Source organism: Panicum virgatum, chromosome 4N (assembly GCF_016808335.1).
Source record: "Panicum virgatum strain AP13 chromosome 4N, P.virgatum_v5, whole genome shotgun sequence".
NCBI lineage: Eukaryota > Viridiplantae > Streptophyta > Magnoliopsida > Poales > Poaceae > Panicum > Panicum virgatum.
The window spans coordinates 34,394,098-34,418,370 of NC_053148.1; the positions used below are offsets into that span (position 1 = coordinate 34,394,098).

The window sequence follows — 24,273 nt, forward strand, 5'->3', positions numbered from 1 at the left end:
ATGTATGGGCTTCTATCATTTATCGTGCCGTCTGTGCGTCTGTAATGTACGGACACGTAATTTTCGGATTAGTATGGACTTCTGTTATGTATGGACACGTAATTTTTGCCCCTAATATGGACTTCTATCTTAATAATACGTGTATGGTATAAATTTTAGTTTTTTTTGATATTATTTACTATATTTTTTGATTTAAACGAATTTTCAGATTAGTATGGAAAACGATTTTTAGGGCAGGTGACCCCCCACCTGCCCGTGGATACGCATTTGTAGGGGCGGGGGTCACCCGCCCCTAGAAAATGATTTGTAGGGGTGGGTGACCCCCCCACCTGCCCCTGAAAATGCATTTACAGAGGCGGCCCTTGTACCTGCCCTGCAAACCGCCATTTTTAGTTGCGAAAAGCAGGGGCGGTTACGCTGTCCGGCCCTAAAAATACATTTTCGCCCGCCCCTACAAATCGTTTCTGCAGTAGTGTTTTTTCCGACGTGGAAGAGAGAGAACAAAAAAGCTACTCCCTCTGTTCCTTTCTAACTGTCGCTGTCGGTGTGCGTGCCACAAGTTTGACTCGATTTGTAAAAAAAGCATGCAACATTTGCATCTCCAAATAAATTTGTTAAAAAACTAGATTAAAAGATCTATCTAATGATATTAATTATGCATCATAAATGTTAATATATTTTTATATAAAATTAATCAAAGTTATTTCTCGGAAAGCGAAAGTGACATTTATTTAGGGATGGAGGGAGTATGCGCTAGCGAGCCTGCCATCGCTGATCGCGCACATCTTCCAAAAAAACTTCTATCTATGCTGCCGTGTTCTACGTTTAATGCTCCATATTTTCTTCCTCTTTTATTGCTTCTATCCTCCATGTGAGCCAGCGATATCACCTGCAACCTTTGAAGGAGGCCTTAGTGGGGGGGGGGGGGGGGGGGGGGGGGGGGGGGTCCTCCAACAAATATGCACAATGTTCAGTACCAGTAATGTTTCAGCCAACCAATTACTCTGCACCCGTAGGAAACCAAAAACTAAATTTGTAACTACATAGCATACATCTTTCATCGAACGAAGCAAACATCAGTGCAAGTGGGTAACATGGCCTCTGTAGCAATCGATATTCGCTAATATATGCTGCAAGTTTTTGTCCACTTCTACATGGTACACACTTCTTAGTATTAAGTGCCACAGAAAAAAAAAACTACCACAGCATACAGAGTTTTTATCCCAAAAGTTTCATACACAAACAGCACATTACTGAACAAGTACAGTAACCTCCCGAGAAATGACGCTCATTTCCTTCCTCTAGGTTTCAGGTACACATACAACGGGTAAAGCCTGTTGGTTGTGAGATGGATGGTGTCAGCCTTGTCCTCGTCACCTTCCTTTAGCCTCCAGGCGAACTCTTGCACAAACCTCGCAATGGCTGTGCACGAGATGTTCAACGCCTGCAAGCTGCCAGCACAGGCCCTCCTTCCTGCCCCGAAGGCCATGGTCTTGTACATGTCGGCAGACTCGAACCCCCCATCCAGAAACCTCTCTGGCTTCCATTCCTCGGGTTCGTCCCAGTCGCTCTTGTTCATGTTGCATCCGTACAGGTTGATGACCATCTAGCATATTTGTGAATGTGTTAGAACTCAACTATTATATCAGCGGCCAACATTACATATGCAACGAAGCAATATGCAACAGTTAGCTTGCTGCCATCGTTGTGCTCACCTCTGTGCCAGCTGGAACAACATAGCCAGCCAATTTAGTATTCTCATGGACATATCTTGGAGGCACTAGAGGAACTGGAGAATGCCTCCTCAGGGTCTCATGGAACACCGCATTCAAGTACGGCAACTGTGGCAGGTGATCCTCTGTAACCATCTCATTACCGCAGACCTCTTGGATTTCCTGGTAAAGGCGATCCTGATGGGCAAAAGATGTGTGATTAACAGTCGTGACCAAAGAAGTATAAGGACTTGCAAGTCTTTCAGGAAGGTGAAAAACAAGTGTCAATATTTACCTGTTTTTCTGGGTGCTTTGCAACCTCATACATGGCCCACTCAGTAGTGACCAAAGTAGTATCAGCAGCTTCTATAACTGCCTCCCACACAAGCATTAGCAATTGTTCATCGTTCAGTGTATTCTCTGCTAGCAGGAAGTCTAGATGTGATATCCTAGTCTGAAATTGGAGAATATCCTAGTCAGTTTATTGACTTACAAACTCAAGAATAACATTTCTGTTTTCTCTCTAAACAAACTGTCGAAGTATGCCTTTCTGTTACCTCTCCACGTGCAATTCTTTTCTTTTGCTGATTGATCAAGGCTCGCATAACTGCTGTTCGCCTACCTTCTGTAGTCAGTACTCTTGTTTCAAAACTCCTATTTGGAACCCAGCTTAAGTATGGGAAGAAATCCCTCCAGTCGACCTCAATTGCACACATCATCATGTCAACTACTGTGGCCCGGTAGATTTCCTCCTTTGATATATCCTTCCCAAACTCTTCCACATAGACTGAACTAACATCCTCACCTAAAGCCTGAAATTGCAATAGGCAATCTCAAATTTATAGAAATATAATACTAATAAACAAACCGTTTTAACATCCTTATACGTACACAGAAGGTAGTTCTAACCGAGGTATGTGTGAATGCCACTAAAAATTATGAAGCAGCATAAGTAACCACACTAAAGGTAGACTTACCTGAATCAGGGATAATCTGAATAACTCATTCGTGAAAACTTCCCGAAAATTCAAAGGAGCATTTGGATCATCATTTAACAATGTGTGGAAAGTGCTCAGCATGTTATCAACCATCATGTTTCTTGTGTCCCTGAATTTTTTCTGAAGTTTGTGCAATCATCATCTTATTAGACCACAGTTAATAAAATTGTGGTTGCCACTCAAGAACACTTCTTAGAATCGTATGATGTTAAATTGTTACCTATACCTGGCCAGAAGTACCCAGCATGCTTGTCATGATATAACGCTTGACCATTTTGTGGAAGTCACCATAATCACTTGTAGCAACCATAGTTTTGTCGTGAGTGAGCACTGACAATGCTTTAGACAGCTTTCGGGTAGATATGGATGAGAATTTTGCAATCATTGCCTATAAAGACGGAATCATAATCATTGAGAAGAAAGAATGTTAATAGAATACCTAAAAAACTAAGTTGTGTCTCAGTTTAACTGTGTTAATACAGAGTTCAAAATTAAATAGTGCTTTAACTTTTATCCTGATAATTCTTTTAAGCAAAAGGGATAACTAAAGACGGACTTATATCCATCATGAGAAACATTGTAGCAGGAATAATATCAGTTCAGCTTTTAAACTATGATCTTAGGATGCGAACAGAACTCTTATAAATATTTGCTTTAAGATCACCATTAGAAAGTCAAATTGAAAGGAAAAACACTAGAAGGGCAAGAATTGAAAACGTAGAGTTTCTGATGCAACGATCATGGTAACACCACAAAAGGTCCATTTGCCACGAATTCCCTGAATCTCAGGAAAATAATGTATCGCAATAACTCACAAAGATGTGTGTAACAGAACTAAAAAGATGAAAACACACAACTTCCAACTAACCTCCTTGGCTACTTCAGTTGAATTGAGCACAACAGCAGAAGAAGCACCTGTCTTTATAGTGTAAATTGGCCCATAAATTTCAGCCCATTTTGTAAAGGTTTGGTGGGGTTTCTTTTCTTTCAACTGAAGAAGATTGCCAACAATTGGTAAACCAGGAACAGCTGCATGGAAAGAAATGGAAGATCTTGAGGGTTTAGTCCTTTTGTTCTGACATAGACTGAAAATTTGAAATACCCCTGTTTCGTCATGAAGCTGTAGTAGATGATAAGAGAATAGGTTCAGTAAATGCTAAACCTGGTAAACTAAGGCTTGGTCATTCTTGAGTTGCTTCGTGGCACTAAGCACATGATTGCCCAAATATAGTTTTCCCATACAATATCAAGTCACAAGAATAAATTATTTGTGTATTCATGAAGATTCCTGGACTTTGGTAGCGTTATTCAGTTATCTTATACTTCAACGAAATACTATGGTAAGATGTAAAAATATTTACTTAGTTCTATTTAAAAACTCCATATTGAGGTTTTTCCAAAATACTTTAATTTCAGTTTCTGGACAGTTGATAAATTGAAATAGAAACCTGCAAAACCAGGGAACATAACACATCAAAAAAACTTGTCTAAAGTTGTTTCATGAGCAACCATTTCAAAAAGGTACTAAAGTTTCTGGATGCTCCTTTTCCGCATTGCACGATCAGAATTTCAGAACATTCACCCTTTTAACCAAAAGCAAAATCAAGGCTACAGTAAGTGCTGTTGCATAGGGATAAAATATCAGAAGTCCCTGTCAAAATGCACATAGAATCCTCCAGACTGCTGACTGCTTGCATAACTGTCAGGAAGAAAAATAGATCAGTAGAATTGCTGCTTCAGTTGGTGGAAGGTCTGAGATATGAACAGCTCTAGATCATAATCGTTCTTTATGTATTCGGTGATCATGTAGCAAATCTAGTGAACATATTGTCTCTGCAACTAACTACATAATGTTTGCACGTTATTGTACATGCAGCTTTCTTTGTGAGAGCGACAGTGCATTGGGCAACAATGGTTAAGAAGGTACTGAAATGTAAGAATGTGCTTGGGACTGATCATTTTCAGCAGTTTATCCTTTTTTTAAGATTATTAAAAATCAATTTTTCAAGCAACATATTTGCAGGAACAAATATTAAAAGTCCATATGACACTCCAAATGGAAATCTTTTTTTTTGGAAGATCTGTAGGAAATCGCAAGGCTGCCGACTGCTTGCATAACTGTCAGGAAGAAACATACATCACTTGACTTGTTGCTTGTCAGTTGGTGGAAGGTCAGAGCTATAAACAGCCAAGCAAGATCAGAATTGATGATTTGTTCTGCCATAAAGTAGCAAAGGCTGAACAAGATCATAGCTGATGCTTATCTGTCCTGCCATAAAGTGCCAGATTCAGTGAATATATTCCGCCACTAATACGCACTGTTTGCTCCTTATCATTCGTGCAGCTTTCTTTGTGAGAGCTCAGAAAGCACTTTCCTTGCTTAAATACACACCCTATTGTTCAGTGTCCATGCATCGGGACCATGGGGTGCTTGGTGGGCAGGGCGGCGGAGTTGGAGCTATCCCTATTCCATACCATCTCTTGTCACAGACGTCTGGAGGCTCTCTCTCTTTGGTTGCCAACTCTCATCTTCATGCTTGAGTGAGTCATGAGTTATGAGGTTTTCCTTTTAAACCCGACACCGCCTGCAATTTCTTAGATTATCTCTAATTGTCAGACAAAGAATCTGCCGGAACACGAGGTCGGGACGGACGGCGAGTACTTGGTTCAGATACAGATGGCACTAATGGACAGAATTAGGCATAGAAGTTAGTAGTACAGCTCTACCTTAAAACTATCCTCAGGCACGCCCAAAATGCTGATTCGGTCGTGGCCCAGATACACTGCACACGACATCAAAATCACACATTTCTTTTCTAGCAGCATTAGAATCCACGATAAGAAACGCAGGCAGGAAGGATTTATTCGCACGCACAAAGAAAGTGGGCTCGGTTGCGCGAGACGCCGAAGGAATTTCTTCTAGAAATCGTCCGTCACCCCCACGGATGAACGGCGCCGAGAAGGAACCGGGCGGGTGAGGGAGCAGGACGCGATCGGGGACCCCGGAGAAGCATTAACCAGACTAGAGAGCGGGGGATCACCGTCGGCTGACTGACCTGGGGGCGCGGTGGAGCGGTTGTTCTTGGCGCCAGCCCTCCCGGCGAGCGCGGCGGCCGTCAGCAGCCCGCCGACGGCCGCCGCCGCCGCCGCGCTGCCCGTGGGGAGCGCCGCCACCAGGGACTCCATGCGTGGGGGGCCGGATGTGGAATGGGGAGCGCGGCGGAGTGGGGAGTGGGGACTGAAGATGACACACGACAGCGGAGCGCGGTGCGACGGGCCCGCTTTATAGGCAAAGAAAAGGCGCGGGACGACGACGGCGGCGGGAGCGAGGGAGACGTGGCCGCCCCGCGTGGGGAGGAAGGGAAAAGTGAGCAGACACGCGATCGATGCGACAACCGGATCGGACTTGTGATTGCAGGCCGCCGGACCTCCAAGAACTGCGACATGGCTGGCTCACTACTTTCACTCGTTTTTTTTTTCGGAAATACTTCACTCGTTGCCATCTCACTATAAAATGGTCATGTCGTAAACGTACAGTATAATTGTTTTTAATATATCTTCCATTTGTATTCAAGTGCTAATAGATAAAAATTAATTGTTTTTAATATATCTTTCATTTGTTTTTAAGTGCTAATAGATAAAAATGCCGAGCTTTGGCAGTAGCTTATCCAAACGGGTATGCTAATAGAGTGGGCTAAATTTTTAATCAAGATTTAAAAAATTTAGCACATATTGTCACTCATACACGTGCTAAAATAACACTCAACTTTAGCTCACCCAAACAGACCATTAGCTTTTGCTAAATTATAAAATATTTTAATTTTTCTGGGTACATAAGTTTAACTATGCATTTAGGCATATACTATATATAGATATTTAACAAAAAGTATGTGTCCAGAAAAATAAATAATCTATAATTGGAACATATGAAGTGTTTTGTGTAAAGCTACAATTTTATTTTCTTTTTGTAAGACTAGTACAATGCTCGTGCTTTGCTACGGATGCGTGGGTTTATATGAGACTAGCAACTTTATCCTCTTTTTCACCTTATGCACAGGCTATGGCGTGACCGCGCAATGCAAGTTATTGATTATCCGGTTTCCGACCGGGATTTCGATTCATTTGTTCTGATCCCGATTAGGATTCCGATTGATATATTCGGGTTCCGATTATGATTTCAATTGACGGATCAAGAATGTATTGTTTATTTTAAAAATAGTAGAGATGCACTCAATGCCGAATCTCCCACACAAGTTGCCGGGGCTATGAAGGAAATCCTAAACAGTCTTACCTATGAAAAAAGTTTCATCAAAATTCTATAAAAAGATTGGTTCAAATCCAGTCACTCCGTACCAGAAGTGAAAAGTCTCTTCCACTGTGAACAAGTCTGTCCTAGACCTCATTATCGTCGGATTGGGTCGGATTTGAATCGGGTCAAAAGAAATAATAAAATTATAACACCCCAGGTGTTTCATTAGCTAAACCAGGGTCATTAGCACCAAATCTTGTACCTTAACCAAGAAACATCGAAACAAATGCATGAGTATGTATGCGTGTATATGTGTTTTTGTGCATAGGTCAGGAACCTCAAATAACTTTCAAACCAAAGCAAGTAGGCTTATGAAAATGAATAGACATGTTCACCATGAAAAGATTTGTAATTGTCCAGTTGAACTCTAGGGGCACAAAGGATAAAAATCACATGAAATGATAAGTTGTTTGAATTATAGTTTCCGGAAATTTAAAATAACTTTTAAACCTTTGCTCGGTTAAACATTTTCCTGAAATAAAAGTGGTAGGTTTTTTTTATTTCTCTACAACTTTCGTATTCGAAGTTTTCTAAGTTTCAAAAGGATTTTTTGAGAAAATTTTGATTTTTGAATCAATCAACTCTCTTTCTCTCTCTCTCTCTCATTTTTTCCCTCTCCCCTCCCCTATTCCTGCCCGACCGAGCAGAGCTGACGGCCGCGCGCCGTTTCCCGGCCACGCGCCGCTCCCTCGCCGCGCCCCCAGTCCGCTCCCCCCTCGGCTTCTCCCGTAGCTTCTCGTCCTCGCCACGCGTCGCAATCCACGGCGCGCTCGCCGAGGATGGCCGCCGAACCGCCACGGCGACGCCGTGACGACCCGGTCGACCACACCTCGCCCTCCCCCTCGCCTGACTCGCCCAGACCCTCCCCTCTATGCTCAGAGATGTCTCCGACCTTCTCTTCGTCGCTCCTGAGCCCGTGAGCCGAGTTCCGCGCGCCCCTTTGCTGAGAACGGCCAGCGCCGCCACCATTAGCGCCGCCCCTCCCTAGGTCGCCGCGGAGCTCACCCTTCCGCCCTTCTTCGCGCTCAACCGACCCCCTAGATAGCTCCACCTCGCCGCCCAGAACCTCCTACACCCGGCCACCCCCTCCTTTCCCCGCCGGGAACACCGCCGCCGCGGACCAGTCCGCCGCCGGCCGCCCCTCTCCGCGGCAAGGCCACCACAGCCCACGTCTGCGAGCTCCAAGCCCCTCCAAAGGTAGCTCGTGTTCCCCTCTCTCTTTTCCCCTACGAATCCCCCGCCGCCGGTGACCCTGTGTGCAGGAAATGGCGCCGCCCTTGCTCCTCTGTTTTGCGGCCAGGGGTCTCCCCAGAGAAGAAGCCAAAAGTCCTGGGGGCCAAATGCAAAAACGCCATAAACTCAAAACAGCAAACTTTGAAAATTCCTAGAAATTCGTAGAAAAATCAGAAAAATTCAAATCCAATTGTTTTGGAATCCTTGCAACCAGATCTACAACTTTAATTACATGCACATGTTTATTTTCTGTCTGTATTTTAATCTAGGAAAAAGATTATATTTCAAAGACTATAATTGTTCTAGGAGTTCTACTTAGAATCTATAGGTGATTTTTGGCTGGTAGGTAATAAATGGCATGCTTAGTGTTGTGTAAAAATTTGAGCACCAGTTGACATTTGTAACTAGATGAAACCCTAGTCTTGGCTAGATCTAGTAAAATAATTTGCTTTTTATTTCTGGATGTTATGACTTAGATATATGTATGAAACTTTTTCTGCGTATTTCCAATACTAAATTAGCACTACTGTCCAAGTTTCAATATTTTTGGATTTGTGTAGCTATTTATTTGATTTAATGCTTGTTTAGTAGATATTAATTATGATAAATAGTTTATGTTGATAATAAATCATGAAAATATTTCTGAGTGTTCTTTTTGCATAGTTTAGCTTGTCCATGGAGTTTGAGCCCCACTTCATGACTAGAACAGGATCTAAAAATTAATCTTTATGAGCTGATGTATGTCTTGTTTATTTTCTCCTATTTATTTATGTGCATAATAAATCCTGAAAAATTCACAGTAGATATTTTATCCCTTTTTAGACCTACTGTTAAAGTTTGAGTTTCTTTTATACTCTGGTCTAACCTGTGTAATTCAATCTTGTTCTAGGAGTTGTTTGATTACATGATTTGTTCTGGTTAGTTAGCTACAAGTGTTGGGATGAATTGTGCAGGATAGCTAGTTCTGTTTACCTTATGTTTGATGTAATTTTTGTTGAATTTAATACTGTATGTGTGCTGAGTTGTTGAATTATTAACCAACCATGATTTAATTGCTATAGGAAATTACTCCCACTTGTTTAGGAGATTAGTATAGCTTTCTTGAGCTATTGATCATGATGTCTTATGTAGTTAGATATGTTGAGTTGCTACTCTATAAACGATTGCCCAGTAAAATATGAATGAAAGTGTTTCACTCTTTAACTTCGGATTTTGTTTGCTTTACACCGTTATTGTGAAATAATTCATAAATTCTTACCATCACAACGACTTATCCATGTGCATTGCATCTCATATAGATACTACTACTCTCGCTGACGGAACTTACGAGCTGGTGCCCGAGTCCGAGAGTGAGCAGCGCGAAGCTCAAGTTAATCTAACTGAAGCTGCGCAAGACCCGAACCCGATTTCGGAAGAGCCCAGATCCAGTTACGCCCAGGAAGGCAAGCCCCGGAGCATGTTCCTCTATTTTAATTAACGCAACTTATTGTTGTTTCTATCTACTTGTGCATTTAAGTTATAGGAGTTGACTGGAACCGTAGTTGCATGATCCTAGGTACCGATGCTTGAACACTAGTATGTGTAGGTCGCTAGTTAGCTCTGCTAATGATTCGGTAGAAGTCGAGTGATTTCCTGTCACTCGCGAGAAAATATAGGAGTTGGTTGTTTACTACTTGCTACAACTATAAGGTCTATGGGCGGGGTCGTGATACTCGGGATGCCCCGTTTGTTTAGTGAAAAGTAATAAGGCCGCAGTGTGCGGTAGTGGTGGTTAAGCGTTTGAACGTACTAATCACATGCCGAGAATATGGTAATCGGTAAGCTTAAGTACTGGATTGAACCGCGGCCGGAACATACCTTCCCACCGTCTTGACGTCGTTCTCATCTAGCTAATGACGGGTGCAGGGCAGGGCTCTGTAGTCGAGGGCGGTGGGCCTGTTCCGTGAAGCGGGAATTGAAGGGAAAAGTCGCACGTGTGACTCTGAGAGTAACCACGTGACGTGTGTTTAGGTCTGCCTGGCCAGGTTAACAAATTCGATTCGAATCGTCCGCTTCTCACGGTTTGGGACTGCTTAACCCTTCTGCTACATAGAGTAAGAAGTGAAAGGTGATGATGATGAATATGGTTGATTGATGAAAAATAATTGTTTCCACCATGTATGCTATTGGATAGATGCTCACCTAGAGTGGTTAATTGAACTAGAACCAGAAAGCTAAAACCTAAGATTAAGGATCTACTCTGTACTGCTTTTCGGCAAAACAAACCCCGCAAGCCAAAAGCCTTGCATGTCTAGTTAAAGGGCTAAGTATACCCTCAGTCGGATAAGCCTTGCTGAGTATTAGAATACTCAGCCTTGCTTGTGGCTCATTTTGTTTCAGGAAATACTTTTGAGGACATGATTGCCAGTTTGACCTGGCCTTGCACTCTCCCGCCTGGTTGGTCCGTGGAGTGGGATCCGTCCTCGGCCACCGATAACAAGAACGAGTGATGTCATGAATCGGGCTTCATTGTGACACCAATATCGTCGTTAGTTCTCATGTTTACTTTCCGCTAAAATAAAGAACTCTAGTGAACTTCTTTTATGTTTGTTGTACAAAGCACTTTGTTAAATGTTGAACTTGGTTTGTATTACTGCAGATTGTTAAACTCTATGTGTTGTAATTTTTGGTGTCGTGTTGTAATCTCTGGACTCGCCTTCGTGTGAGTTATGCTGCTTTGTTCAATCCAGGTTTAAGTGGTTTTATCGGGATTTTACCCGACAGCACTGCCGGATTGCTCCGTTTTAAGTGCGTGTTAACCCTGATTGTTGTTTTGATGATGGTTAGCGCACTTAAGCCGGTTTATGTCGGGCGGGGCTGCCACAGCTGGTATCAGAGCCGAACAAAGCGTGCACCAGAGAATGTGACGAGTTTTTGAAGGATTTTAATTAATTTTGGACCATAACAATTGCGTTTGCAAAATACATTGGTTCGTTAAGGATGGTGCCTAGTTCATAAAGCCCTAGGGAAATTATGGGAAGTTACTAGGTGGCTATCTAACTTATGTCTTTATGTACCTGACTTCCAGCACTTACTTTCCGTCAGACCTTATTTTGTGCTCAATCAACCCTTAAATTCTGTAACGACACACCTACGCTAAGGTGAGAAGGTAAGGATCCTCAGTCAGCTGAGGGAGTCTGACCTTCCCGTCGGTGATGCGAACCGAACGCTGTGCTCAAGCAGTGGCCTACTTGAGCTGCTACCAATATACCGACCTCGGTCGATTATATTGGGAGTAAAGAAACTTGTGAATACGCCACTGAGTAGCGTATGTTAACGTTGGCCATGCGGCGGAAAATTGTATGGCTGTCATTTCTATAGTGAATGGCAATGTATGGGTGAATATGTGGGCAACTGCATATGCGTTACCCATGTGGCGTAGGACACATGGGGGCCGTTCGTGAGTGCTGGCACGAAGGGTCCAGTCGTGAATATTCATATATATACATGCTATGCATCTTTTGTAGGTACACTAACCGCGATTACGTTAAGTTAAGAACAGTTAGAATTCGGCTAGACATATATAGGGAGAGACGTAACTTTGTGCTATGCTACCGGCGCTAACCCCGTAAGTCCAAAGCTATTTGGCAGTTGTTTGTTTTGTGAGGATGAATAGGTCGTGCATGCATCATGATCTTAAACTGGAAATCAATAATTGTACATGTGGGTAGTGGGGAATATTGAGGTTTGCACCTGTGCACGTGTTATTTTTTCACGATTAAGGTCTATCTAGACTCTGTTCTGTCTGTCGTGTCTGGATATAGGAAGTTACCGAACTCAGCCAAGGACTTTATTTGCCGAAGTGCTTGAGTAGAATGTTAAAATACCCCTCTGCTGTCAAGAGTTGATCTTGAAACAACAACCTTTTGTCCATGCTGTTATATAATTCATGCAAGTTTCATTTATCTGCATTACTCTTTTGTATTTTGGGGCATTATATATTACTTGCTCACAAAAGAGTTTTTGCATGTTCCAGATGGTGGGATCTACGCGTGGCAATCCGGAGGGTTTCGTGAACGCGAGTGGTAGCGGATCGCAGCAGCCGCCACCCCCACCACCAGGCCTTGCGGAAGTCCTGGCCGCCCAGACTGAGTTGCTTCGCCAACTTGTCCAAGGGCAGCAGCGAGGTGGACACCACGCCCATCAACCTCAAGCTGCTGGTTATCAGGATTTCTTTGCAACCCAGCCTCCTCTGTTCCACAAGACAGAGGAACCACTGGATGCGGATGCTTGGATTCGCACAATCGAGTCCAAGTTTGCACTACTTCTGGTGCCATGTTCGGAGGAAAATAAGACTCTCTTTGCCGCACAACAGCTTCGCGGTTCTGCGCGTCTTTGGTGGGATAACTACCATGGCATGCTTCCGGCCGATCACATTGTCACTTGGAATGAATTCAAGGATGCATTTAGGGGTCACCATATTCCAAAGGGTCTTATGGAAAGGAAACTGAATGAGTTCCTGGCTCTTACTCAAGGGACTCGTACGGTTATCCAATATGCCCAAGCTTTTAATGGTCTTTGTCAGTATGCGGGCTATCATGCTGACACAGATGCTAAGAAGCGCGACCGCTTCCGCAGAGGACTCAATACCAAACTCAAAGAACGTCTGAACCCCATTAAAGTCGATACATACAATGAGTTGGTTAATCTGGCAATTACCCAAGAGGATTGCATTGTGGCTCATCGTGCTGAGAAGAAGCGGAAGGCTCCACCTGGACCCTCGAGTGCTCAGTCACCGAGGTATCGTTTCGTGCAGAATGTTTCTCCTACAATTCCTCAGAAGGCCCCTCAGCCAGGGCGTTGGGTTCTTAGGCCACCGCAGCAACAGGGTGTGATGCGACCTCCTGTTCCTCAGCTAACTGGTCCCAGACCATTCGCCCCACCACCAGCCCGTTTAGGCGACAAAAATCGTTGCTTCAACTGTGGGAGTTCAACTCATTTTGCCCGAGAGTGTCCGCAGCCTAAGAAACAAAACCAGGGTCAAGGGTCTACTCAAAGCAACCAGAACAAGGGAAGAAGGCAGGCTATTCAGGTCAAGCAAGGTCGGGTCAACTTCACCACTCTTGCAGAACTGCCGGAAGGAGCGCCAGTAATGACGGGTACATTTTCTATCCATCACAAGCCTGCAGTGATATTATTTGATTCCGGTGCATCACATAGTTTCATTAGTGAAAAATTTGGTGCAAAAATGGGATTTGATTTCTGTCATACGAAGGGGTCATACATGATATCAACACCCGGTGGTAAATTTGCATCTAATCAAATGATACGCCTTGTGCCAATCAAGCTGGGTAGTAAAATCATCAACAGCGATCTTGTCATCTTAGGACTGGAAGGCCTGGATGTTATTTTGGGAATGGATTGGATGACTCGACATGGAGTAACCCTAGACATTCCTTCCCGAGCCGTTGAAATAAACTCTCCAACCCAAGGAACCACTACTCTTTATTTACCCTCCTCAGAGTGCACCAATTCTTGTGCATATGCCATGAGCGGATCCAGATTAGAAGAAATCCCAGTGGTATGCGAGTTTGCCGATGTTTTTCCGGATGACTTGCCAGGAATACCACCGGATAGGGACATAGAGTTTGTTATTGAATTGCGGCCAGGCACTGCACTTATTTCAAAGAGGTCCTATAGAATGCCACCTAAGGAATTGGCTGAATTAAAAATTCAACTTCAAGAACTTCTTGACAAAGGTTTCATTCGCCCTAGTGCATCACCTTGGGGTTGTCCGGCCCTATTTGTGAAGAAAAATAATGATAGTTTGAGGTTGTGTGTGGACTACCGGCCTCTCAATGCAGTGACAATCAAAAATAAATATCCCCTTCCCCGCATTGATGTTTTATTTGATCAGTTGGCTGGAGCTAGGGTGTTTTCAAAGTTGGATCTTCGTTCTGGATATCATCAGATCAAAATCCGACCCTGTGATATTCCTAAAACAGCCTTCTCTACAAGATATGGACTATATGAATATTTAGTCATGTCCTTTGGCCTCACCAATGCACCTGCCTATTTCATGTACCTTATGAATTCGGTGTTCATGCCTGATCTTGACAAGTTTGTCGTGGTTTTCATTGATGACATCCTTGTTTATTCCAAGAATGAGGAGGACCATGCCAAACACTTGCGCATCGTTCTTCAACGTCTTAGAGATCATCAGTTATATGCTAAGTTTTCCAAATGTGAATTTTGGTTAGACAGGGTGAAATTTTTGGGTCATACCATATCCAGTGAAGGCATAGCCGTTGATCCTAGTAAAGTTCAAGAAGTGATGGACTGGAAATCTCCTACATCCGTTCATCAAATTCGCAGTTTTCTTGGTCTAGCTGGATATTATCGTCGTTTCATTCCGGACTTCTCAAAAATTGTTAAGCCTATGACCGAACTGTTGAAGAAAGGAATCAAATTTGTCTGGGATGAAAGATGTGAGAAAGTTTTCCACACTCTAAGGGAGTTGCTGACTAAGGCCCCTGTCCTAGCTCAACCTGATAATGCCAAGCCCTTTGACGTGTATTGTGACGCGTCAGGTACGGGTCTTGGTTGTGTGCTCATGCAAGATAATAGAGTCATTGCCTATGCTTCACGATCTCTTCGGCCACATGAGCAGAACTATCCTACTCATGACCTCGAGTTAGCAGCCATCATTCATGCTCTAAAGATTTGGAGACACTATCTTATGGGAACTCATTGCAATATCTACACAGATCATAAGAGTCTCAAATATATCTTCACTCAAGCCGATCTAAATATGAGACAAAGAAGATGGTTGGAATTAATCAAAGACTACGATCTCGAGGTGCACTACCATCCGGGCAAGGCCAATGTAGTCGCGGATGCACTAAGCCGCAAGACTCATTGTAATTGCCTAACTATGGAATCTTATGACCAGACACTATGTTCTGAAATGAGAAGACTCAATTTGGAAATGATTCCCCAAGGCACGTTAAACCACATCTCCATTGAACCAACCCTCCACGATCAAATTATCATGGCGCAACTACATGATGAAGGTATTAACATCATCAAGCAGAAGCTCTCCCAAGGGGAAGAAAAATATAAGTGTTTCCGCCAAGATCACCATGGAATTCTATGGTTCGAAAGCCGCATAGTCGTTCCAAAGAATCATGAGCTCCGAAAGCAAATCCTCGATGAGGCACACCTTTCCAAGTTCTCCATTCATCCAGGCAGTAACAAAATGTATCAAGATCTTAAACAAAACTTCTGGTGGACTAGGATGAAAAGGGAAATTGCTAAGTATGTTTCCGAATGTGATACCTGTCGGCGAGTAAAAGCCAGCCACTTGAAGGTAGCCGGCCCTCTTCAACCTTTGTCTATCCCATCGTGGAAATGGGAAGACATAAGTATGGATTTCATTGTTGGATTGCCAAACACATCCCAGAAGCACGACTCCATTTGGGTTATCGTGGATAGACTTACAAAGACGGCCCATTTCATCCCAGTGCACACCACCTATAATGCCAAGAGATATGCCGAGATTTATCTCGATCGCATTGTGTGCCTACATGGCGTACCTAAAACGATCATTTCTGATCGTGGTACCCAATTCACAGCACGCTTTTGGGAACAATTGCAAGCTTCTCTTGGTACCAAACTGATTCGAAGCTCAGCTTATCATCCTCAAACCGATGGACAAACAGAGAGAGTAAACCAAATTTTAGAAGACATGTTGAGGGCTTGTGTCATTCACTTTGACAAGAGTTGGGATAAGTGCCTATCTCTAGCGGAGTTCTCATACAACAATGGCTATCAAGAAAGTTTGAAAATGGCACCCTTTGAGGCCTTGTATGGTCGGAGGTGTTGTACTCCTTTAAGCTGGTCGCAAGTCGGAGAGCGAGTAGTATTTGGACCTGATCTTGTAACTGAGGCAGAAGAAAAAGTGAGGGTAATCCAAGCAAATCTTAAAGCGGCACAATCTAGGCAAAAGAGCTATTTCGACAAAAGAAGAGATCCCTTGCAATTCGAAGTTGGAAATCATGTATACCTTCGGGTTTCTCCAACCAGGGGTGTACAAAGATTTGGAGTGAAAGGAAAACTAGCTCCCAGATACGTTGGTCCCTATGAAATCATCGAAATTTGTGGACCCGTGGCCTATAGAGTGAGACTTCCTCCGCAACTATCCACCATACACGACATCTTCCATGTTTCTCAGCTTAAGAAATGTGTCCGAGTTCCCACGGAGATTGTCGAGCAAGAGGATATACGGGTAGAACCGGACCTTTCCTATGTGGAATACCCTATCAAAGTTTTGGATCGGAAAGAAAGAGTAACGAGAAGAAAAGTAGTTAAAATGTACAAAATCCAGTGGAATCATCACACGGAAGAAGAAGCCACTTGGGAAACTGAAACCTATCTAAATGAACATTATCGTGGTTTTCTAGCTTCTCTCCAAGGTACACACACCTTCAACACTTAGCCTAGTTACTCGAATCTCGGGACGAGATTCTTTTTAAGGGGGGTAGGCTGTAACACCCCAGGTGTTTCATTAGCTAAACCAGGGTCATTAGGACCAAATCTTGTACCTTAATCAAGAAACATCGAAACAAATGCATGAGTATGTATGCGTGTATATGTGTTTTTGTGCATAGGTCAGGAACCTCAAATAACTTTCAAACCAAAGCAAGTAGGCTTATAAAAATGAATAGACATGTTCACCATGAAAAGATTTGTAATTGTCCAGTTGAACTCTAGGGGTACAAAGGATAAAAATCACATGAAATGATAAGTTGTTTGAATTATAGTTTCCGGAAATTTAAAATAACTTTTAAACCTTTGCTCGGTTAAACATTTTCCTGAAATAAAAGTGGTAGGTTTTTTTTATTTCTCTACAACTTTCGTATTCGAAGTTTTCTAAGTTTCAAAAGTATTTTTTGAGAAAAATTTGATTTTTGAATCAATCAACTCTCTTTCTCTCTCTCTCTCTCTCTCATTTTTCCCCTCTCCCCTCCCCTGTTCCTGCCCGACCGAGCAGAGCCGACGGCCGCGCGCCGTTTCCCGGCCACGCGCCGCTCCCACGCCGCGCCTCCAGTCCGCTCCACCCTCAGCTTCTCCTGTAGCTTCTCGTCCTCGCCACGCGTCGCAATCCACGGCGCGCTCGCCGAGGATGGCCGCCGAACCGCCACGGCGACGCCGTGACGACCCGGTCGACCACACCTCGCCCTCCCCCTCGCCTGACTCGCCCAGACCCTCCCCTCTATGCTCAGAGATGTCTCCGACCTTCTCTTCATCGCTCCTGAGCCCGTGAGCCGAGTTCCGCGCGCCCCTTTGCTGAGAACGGCCAGCGCCGCCACCATTAGCGCCGCCCCTCCCTAGGTCGCCGCGGAGCTCACCCTTCCGCCCTTCTTCGCGCTCAACCGACCCCCTAGATAGCTCCACCTCGCCGCCCAGAACCTCCTACACCCAGCCACCCCCTCCTTTCCCCGCCGGGAACACCGCCGCCGCGGACAAGTCCGCCGCCGGCCGCCCCTCTCCGCGGCAAGGCCACCACAGCCCACGTCTGCGAGCTCCAAGCCCCTCCAAAGGTAGCTCGTGTTCCCCTCTCTCTTTTCCCCTACGAATCCCCCGCCGCCGGCGACCCTGTGTGCAGGAAATGGCGCCGCCCTTGCTCCTCTGTTTTGCGGCCAGGGGTCTCCCCGGAGAAGGAGCCAAAAGTCCAGGGGGCCAAATGCAAAAACGCCATAAACTCAAAAAAGCAAACTTTGAAAATTCCCAGAAATTCGTAGAGAAATCGGAAAAATGCAAATCCAATTGTTTTGGAATCCTTGCAACCATATCTACAACTTTCATTACATGCACATGTTTATTTTCTGTCTGTATTTTAATCTAGGAAAAAGATTATATTTCAAAGACTATAATTGTTCTAGGTGTTCTACTTAGAATCTATAGGTGATTTTCGGCTGGTAGGTATTAAATGGCATGCTTAGTGTTGTGTAAAAATTTGAGCACCAGTTGACCTTTGTAACTAGATGAAACCCTAGTCTTGGCTAGATTTAGTAAAATATTTTGCTTTTTATTTCTTGATGTTATGACTTAGATATATGTATGAAACTTTTTCTGCGTATTTCCAATACTAAATTAGCACCACTTTCCAAGTTTCAATATTTTTAGATTTGTGTAGCTATTTCTTTGATTTAATGCTTGTTTAGTAGATATTAATTATGATAAATAGTTTATATTGATAATAAATCATGAAAATATTTCTGAGTGTTCTTTTTGCATAGTTTAGTTTGTCCATAGAGTTTGAGCCCCAGTTCATGACTAGAACAGGATCTAAAAATTAATCTTGATGAGCTGATGTATGTTTTGTTTATTTTCTCCTATTTATTTCTGTGCATAATAAATCCTGAAAAATTCACAGTAGCTATTTTATCCCTTTTTAGACCTACTGTTAAAGTTTGAGTTTCTTTTATACTCTGGTCTAACCTGTGTAATTCAATCTTGTTCTAGGAGTTGTCTGATTACATGATTTGTTCTGGTTAGTTAGCTACAAGTGTTGGGATGAATTTTGCAGGATAGCTAGTTCTGTTTACCTTATGTTTGATGTAATTTTTGTTGAATTTAATACTGTATGTGTGCTGAGTTGTTGAATTATTAACCAACCATGATTTAATTGCTATAGGAAATTACTCCCACTTGTTTAGGAGATTAGTATAGCTTTCTTGAGCTATTGATCATGATGTCTTATGTAGTTAGATATGTTGAGTTGCTACTCTATAAACGATTGCCCAATAAAATATGAATGAAAGTGTTTCACTCTTTAACTTCGGGTTTTGTTTGCTTTACACCGTTATTGTGAAATAATTCATAAATTCTTACCATCACAACGACTTATCCATGTGCATTGCATCTCATATAGATACTACTACTCTCGCTGACGGAACTTACGAGCTGGTGCCCGAGTCCGAGAGTGAGCAACGCGAAGCTCAAGTTAATCTAACTGAAGCTGCGCAAGACCCGAACCCGATTTCGGAAGAGCCCAGATCCAGTTACGCCCAGGAAGGCAAGCCCCGGAGCATGTTCCTCTATTTTAATTAACGCAACTTATTGTTGTTTCTATCTACTTGTGCATTTAAGTTATAGGAGTTGACTGGAACCGTAGTTGCATGATCCTAGGTACCGATGCTTGAACACTAGTATGTGTAGGTCGCTAGTTAGCTCTGCTAATGATTCGGTAGAAGTCGAGTGATTTCCTGTCACTCGCGAGAAAATATAGGAGTTGGTTGTTTACTACTTGCTACAACTATAAGGTCTATGGGCGGGGTCGTGATACTCGGGATGCCCCGTTTGTTTAGTGAAAAGTAATAAGACCGCAGTGTGCGGTAGTGGTGGTTAAGCGTTTGAACGTACTAATCACATGCCGAGAATATGGTAATCGGTAAGCTTAAGTACTGGATTGAACCGCGGCCGGAACATACCTTCCCACCGTCTTGACGTCGTTCTCATCTAGCTAATGACGGGTGCAGGGCAGGGCTCTGTAGTCGAGGGCGGTGGGCCTGTTCCGTGAAGCGGGAATTGAAGGGAAAAGTCGCACGTGTGACTCTGGGAGTAACCACGTGACGTGTGTTTAGGTCTGCCTGGCCAGGTTAACAAATTCGATTCGAATCGTCCGCTTCTCACGGTTTGGGACTGCTTAACCCTTCTGCTACATAGAGTAAGAAGTGAAAGGTGATGATGATAAATATGGTTGATTGATGAAAAATAATTGTTTCCACCATGTATGCTATTGGATAGATGCTCACCTAGAGTGGTTAATTGAACTAGAACCAGAAAGCTAAAACCTAAGATTAAGGATCTACTCTGTACTGCTTTTCGGCAAAACAAACCCCGCAAGCCAAAAGCCTTGCATGTCTAGTTAAAGGGCTAAGTATACCCTCAGTCGGATAAGCCTTGCTGAGTATTAGAATACTCAGCCTTGCTTGTGGCTCATTTTGTTTCAGGAAATACTTTTGAGGACATGATTGCCAGTTTGACCTGGCCTTGCACTCTCCCGCCTGGTTGGTCCGTGGAGTGGGATCCGTCCCCGGCCACCGATAACAAGAACGAGTGATGTCATGAATCGGGCTTCATCGTGACACCAATATCGTCGTTAGTTCTCGTGTTTACTTTCCGCTAAAATAAAGGACTCTGGTGAACTTCTTTTATGTTTGTTGTACAACGCACTTTGTTAAATGTTGAACTTGGTTTGTATTACTGCAGATTGTTAAACTCTATGTGTTGTAATTTTTGGTGTCGTGTTGTAATCTCTGGACTCGCCTTCGTGTGAGTTATGCTGCTTTGTTCGATCCAGGTTTAAGTGGTTTTATCGGGATTTTACCCGACAGCACTGCCGGATTGCTCCGTTTTAAGTGCGTGTTAACCCTGATTGTCGTTTTGATGATGGTTAACGCACTTAAGCCGGTTTATGTCGGGCGGGGCTGCCACAAAAATAGGATTTTCAATCCGAGCCTACCCTGACACATGGTTGGGTCACGTTTGGATTGGATTAGGTAAAACCTGATTTTTAATGTATAATTTTTGGATCAGATCATGTTAGATAGGGTTTTTTGGGTTTCAGATTAAAAATTTCGGCCGAGCTCGGACCATACATTCTTCGGGTCATGTTATTTTTTTGAACAAATCAGAGTGGGTTTATTGGGAACGGATGGTCCATGATCAGATCCTAATAAAAAGAGTAATAAATTCAGAATATGAGAGGGAACGACACGCTTCACTGTCAACATACACAACGCCGTGTCCCAAAAAAAAACATACACAACGCCTGCCGCAGAAAGAATAATACTAAAATATCGCTTACCATATCATATAAGAGTAACTATAATAGTCAAATAATACGAGTCTCCGTGCTAAATTGAAGTCTAATTGGTCAATTAAGCAATGCACACTCTGGAAGTCTGGATAGTGCAATTAATAAGCAATTGCACTATCCATATTCAGGAACCATTCTGGTCACTTGACGCAAAGTATAAATTGCACGGCTTGAAAAACCTGCAATCATCACGTACGTTTTGTACTATATTTTATAGGATACATGCAAACTTGTGTCGAGAAATCTTTCTACGATCGATACTATTTGTTTTGGCAAAATTTCAAAGTTAAACCAGAAAGCTTAAGCTTATTTTAAACCTGTGTCGAGAAATCTTTCAAAGTCAAACTTATTTTATAGCTCGCTAAAAAATTTCCCGAAGCTTAAGCTTAAGCAGCTCCTCGGTCGGTATCATGTTTCTTTATTAAACCAGGCAGCCGTACTGAGGCAGGTGCTCCACATAGTTCATGATGACAGTATTGAAAGGACGGTGAAGACTAGACAATTGATAGTTGCATTGTTATGTACTCCTATGTCATGCGGTTCACGACGAGCATCGGCACCTTGGACTTGGAAATGCAAGAAGATACTTATTAGGAGGGTAGTAGACATATTAAAAATTGTGCCCATGGCCGGCGCTGCAAGTAGTTGTTGTGCGTGATGCGCATGCAGCAGATGCCAAGAGGCCGGTCAGGGGAGATTGGTATCTTGATCTCTTTTGTCAGCTACGAACAGCCTCATCATTCGCGTTGCTCCGTGACAAATGGCCTCGGAACTGTGATGCCCGGTTAGCATCCGCGCCAGATTCCTAATCCTACGAATGCACGGGTTTATTATTATTGCACGGAGCTCTCGGGCAGGTGCCCAGAGTCTCGCTGGGCCCTGGATCCACCCCTGGCTATATATATACCAACCCCATTCGATCATTTGAAGATGTTGGAGTTCAGAGAAGTCCGTATCCATTTGAAAGACATTCGAGCTAACAAATTGCTCCAGTTCGTTATCCAAGGCAAGTAGAGCATGCTGCTAGATTAAGCCTAGAGAGTGATTGCAAGGTCATGTTGTCTTGTACTACCTCCATATGCAAATAGTTGACGTTTCGGATCATAGATTTACACTAAATTGAACTGCAATTTTCTGTCCTAACACCACTATAAATATATGGAGGGAGTATTTGGTTCGAGGGTTGAACCATGCATACTTTGTAAGTTTGGTGCACTGCTGGTGTCTTGAAACCTTAATAGCTCATTGCAAGGACCCTTTGACTTTGTATGGACAGAAGCAGGGGCGGACCCAGCTCCGGCCCATGACTAGGGTCAAATTTGGAGATGTACATGGGTCTCTAGTTATTGGGCCTTTTAAGTGGATTGGATCTCTAGATTTAAGATTAAAATTAAAAAGTGGTAGTGGAGATTATTGGGCCGCGACTAGGGCCATGCCGCCATGGCCTGGGTGGCCCTAGTGGCAGGCCCGCCACTCGGAAAGAAGAGGACACTCCTTCCTTCATGGAGAAAGCTTCCTAGCTAGTAGAAAGATGACGTCAATTGTCAAGGTGATCGGAAAAAAGTATGTTATGGTGACACTTGCCTTTATGACAAATACCTCATTCGGGCTTGACAGGAGTCTGTGGCAAGTTCAAGGAATTAACCGCGAGAGAGACTGAGTGATCGTCAGTATATATTTATGGAGCTCTACACCTTAGACTTATAGACTAGTTCTGTTATGATTGGCTATATGTTGAAACATTTTCTTGAATAGATTTCAAATGCACTAGATAACTATAGTTGCATATCTTGATAGCATATTTATGTGGATTTGGGTATATTTGCTAAAAATGGATGAAGAAACAACAATAAACTTTGCTTTTGATTCATTCAAGTCGTTTTTCATACTTTTTTCTCTATTTTTTCAGTTTGTGTGCTGATGTCTGAGAACCAATGGTGGTCACCTTTGGATGATGCGTGAATCACAACATTGTGTGGATTTGATGTATCTATTGGCTCGTGATGTTCAGTTGTAGGATGCGACGTGATGGCCGACGACATTGCTGTGAAGGGCGAGCTCCAGCTTGGGTGCAATGTACCATGCGGGCAGTGGCGGAGCTAGGGGGTGGTGGGGGTGCTCCAGCCCCCCTACTCCCATAGAACCCATGGAGCCCCCCAACATTTTGCAAGCATGAGTGAAGAAGAGGAAGAAGAAAGGAGGAGGAAGAAGAAGAAAAAGGAAGGAGGGAGGAAGAAGAAGAAAGGAAAATGAGCCCCCCTCAATTTGAATCCCAGCTCCGCCACTCCATGCGGTGAGGATGGGCAAGCAAGACGCTTGGCGCCAATGCATCATGCAGTGGTGAAGGACAAGTGGAGGCTTGATGCCAAGGGATCCGAGGAGTTCGGGCGAAGTCATGGGCGATCCACATGGTGCATGATTAGAGCAAGAGTATATGGAGAGAGAAAATTGTGATGGAGACGGCATCGATCAAGTCAAGGAGGAAGGCGATGGCTAGCTCAAATAGGCTGTCTGTGTGGTGGGAGCACAAAAGACATGAAGGCGTCAAAGCTTTGCAAAGACCGGACATGCGTCGACATCGGAGGTGGCAGGTTTACCGGTTTAGGTCTCAAAATCGGGCATCGCCAGGTTTACCGGTTTGGGCCTCAAAACCAGGCGTCTTTGGTTTGCCGGTTTGGTCCTTAAAACCGGGGGCGCATCTAGTGCGGTCGGATGGTGGTGAGGAGGGCATGTTGCGCCATCACGAAGCTTGCGTCAAGACGAAGAAAAATCCTGAAGATAGGGCGTCCATCCGATGCTCTGAGAAAGACTTGGATGGTTTTATCCTTGAGGGGTATTTGGGTTGTATGATTAATGTAATGGTATTTTGGTCATGGCCAGGGGCCTATATCTATTGAGTTGGCTGGTTGGGGAAGCCAAGCCTTTAGAGACGCTCTCATTTGGGTTTGTGAAAGTTTAGGTTAGGGTTTGAGAGAGAAAGGAGAGTGGATCTTTGTTTGAGTTTTTTGTCATCCGAGCTTTGAGTGATGCTAGGAGTGGCTTGTAATCGGATCTCGTGAGGCAATCCAAAGATCAAATTCATGTTCAATCTTGTGCTCTCAAGCATCTATCCTTTCCTTATTTTTGGAGCTATTTTTGGGTGATTTTTTATTCTTC

General features: G+C 43.6%; 1 protein-coding gene across 1 annotated transcript; it reads right to left on the bottom strand.

The window, feature by feature from the left end:
* Nucleotides 1-1,086: 1,086 nt before the first annotated feature.
* LOC120670617 (ent-kaurene oxidase 2-like) lies at nucleotides 1,087-6,085 on the bottom strand. Its single transcript, XM_039950762.1, has 8 exons — nucleotides 5,767-6,085; nucleotides 3,579-3,739; nucleotides 2,937-3,098; nucleotides 2,690-2,830; nucleotides 2,270-2,524; nucleotides 2,008-2,166; nucleotides 1,716-1,910; nucleotides 1,087-1,606 (listed from the first exon to the last, which is right to left on the bottom strand). Exons 1-8 carry the CDS (start codon nucleotides 5,894-5,896, stop codon nucleotides 1,289-1,291), a joined length of 1,521 nt encoding a protein of 506 aa, XP_039806696.1. The 5' UTR covers nucleotides 5,897-6,085; the 3' UTR covers nucleotides 1,087-1,288.
* Nucleotides 6,086-24,273: the final 18,188 nt, after the last annotated feature.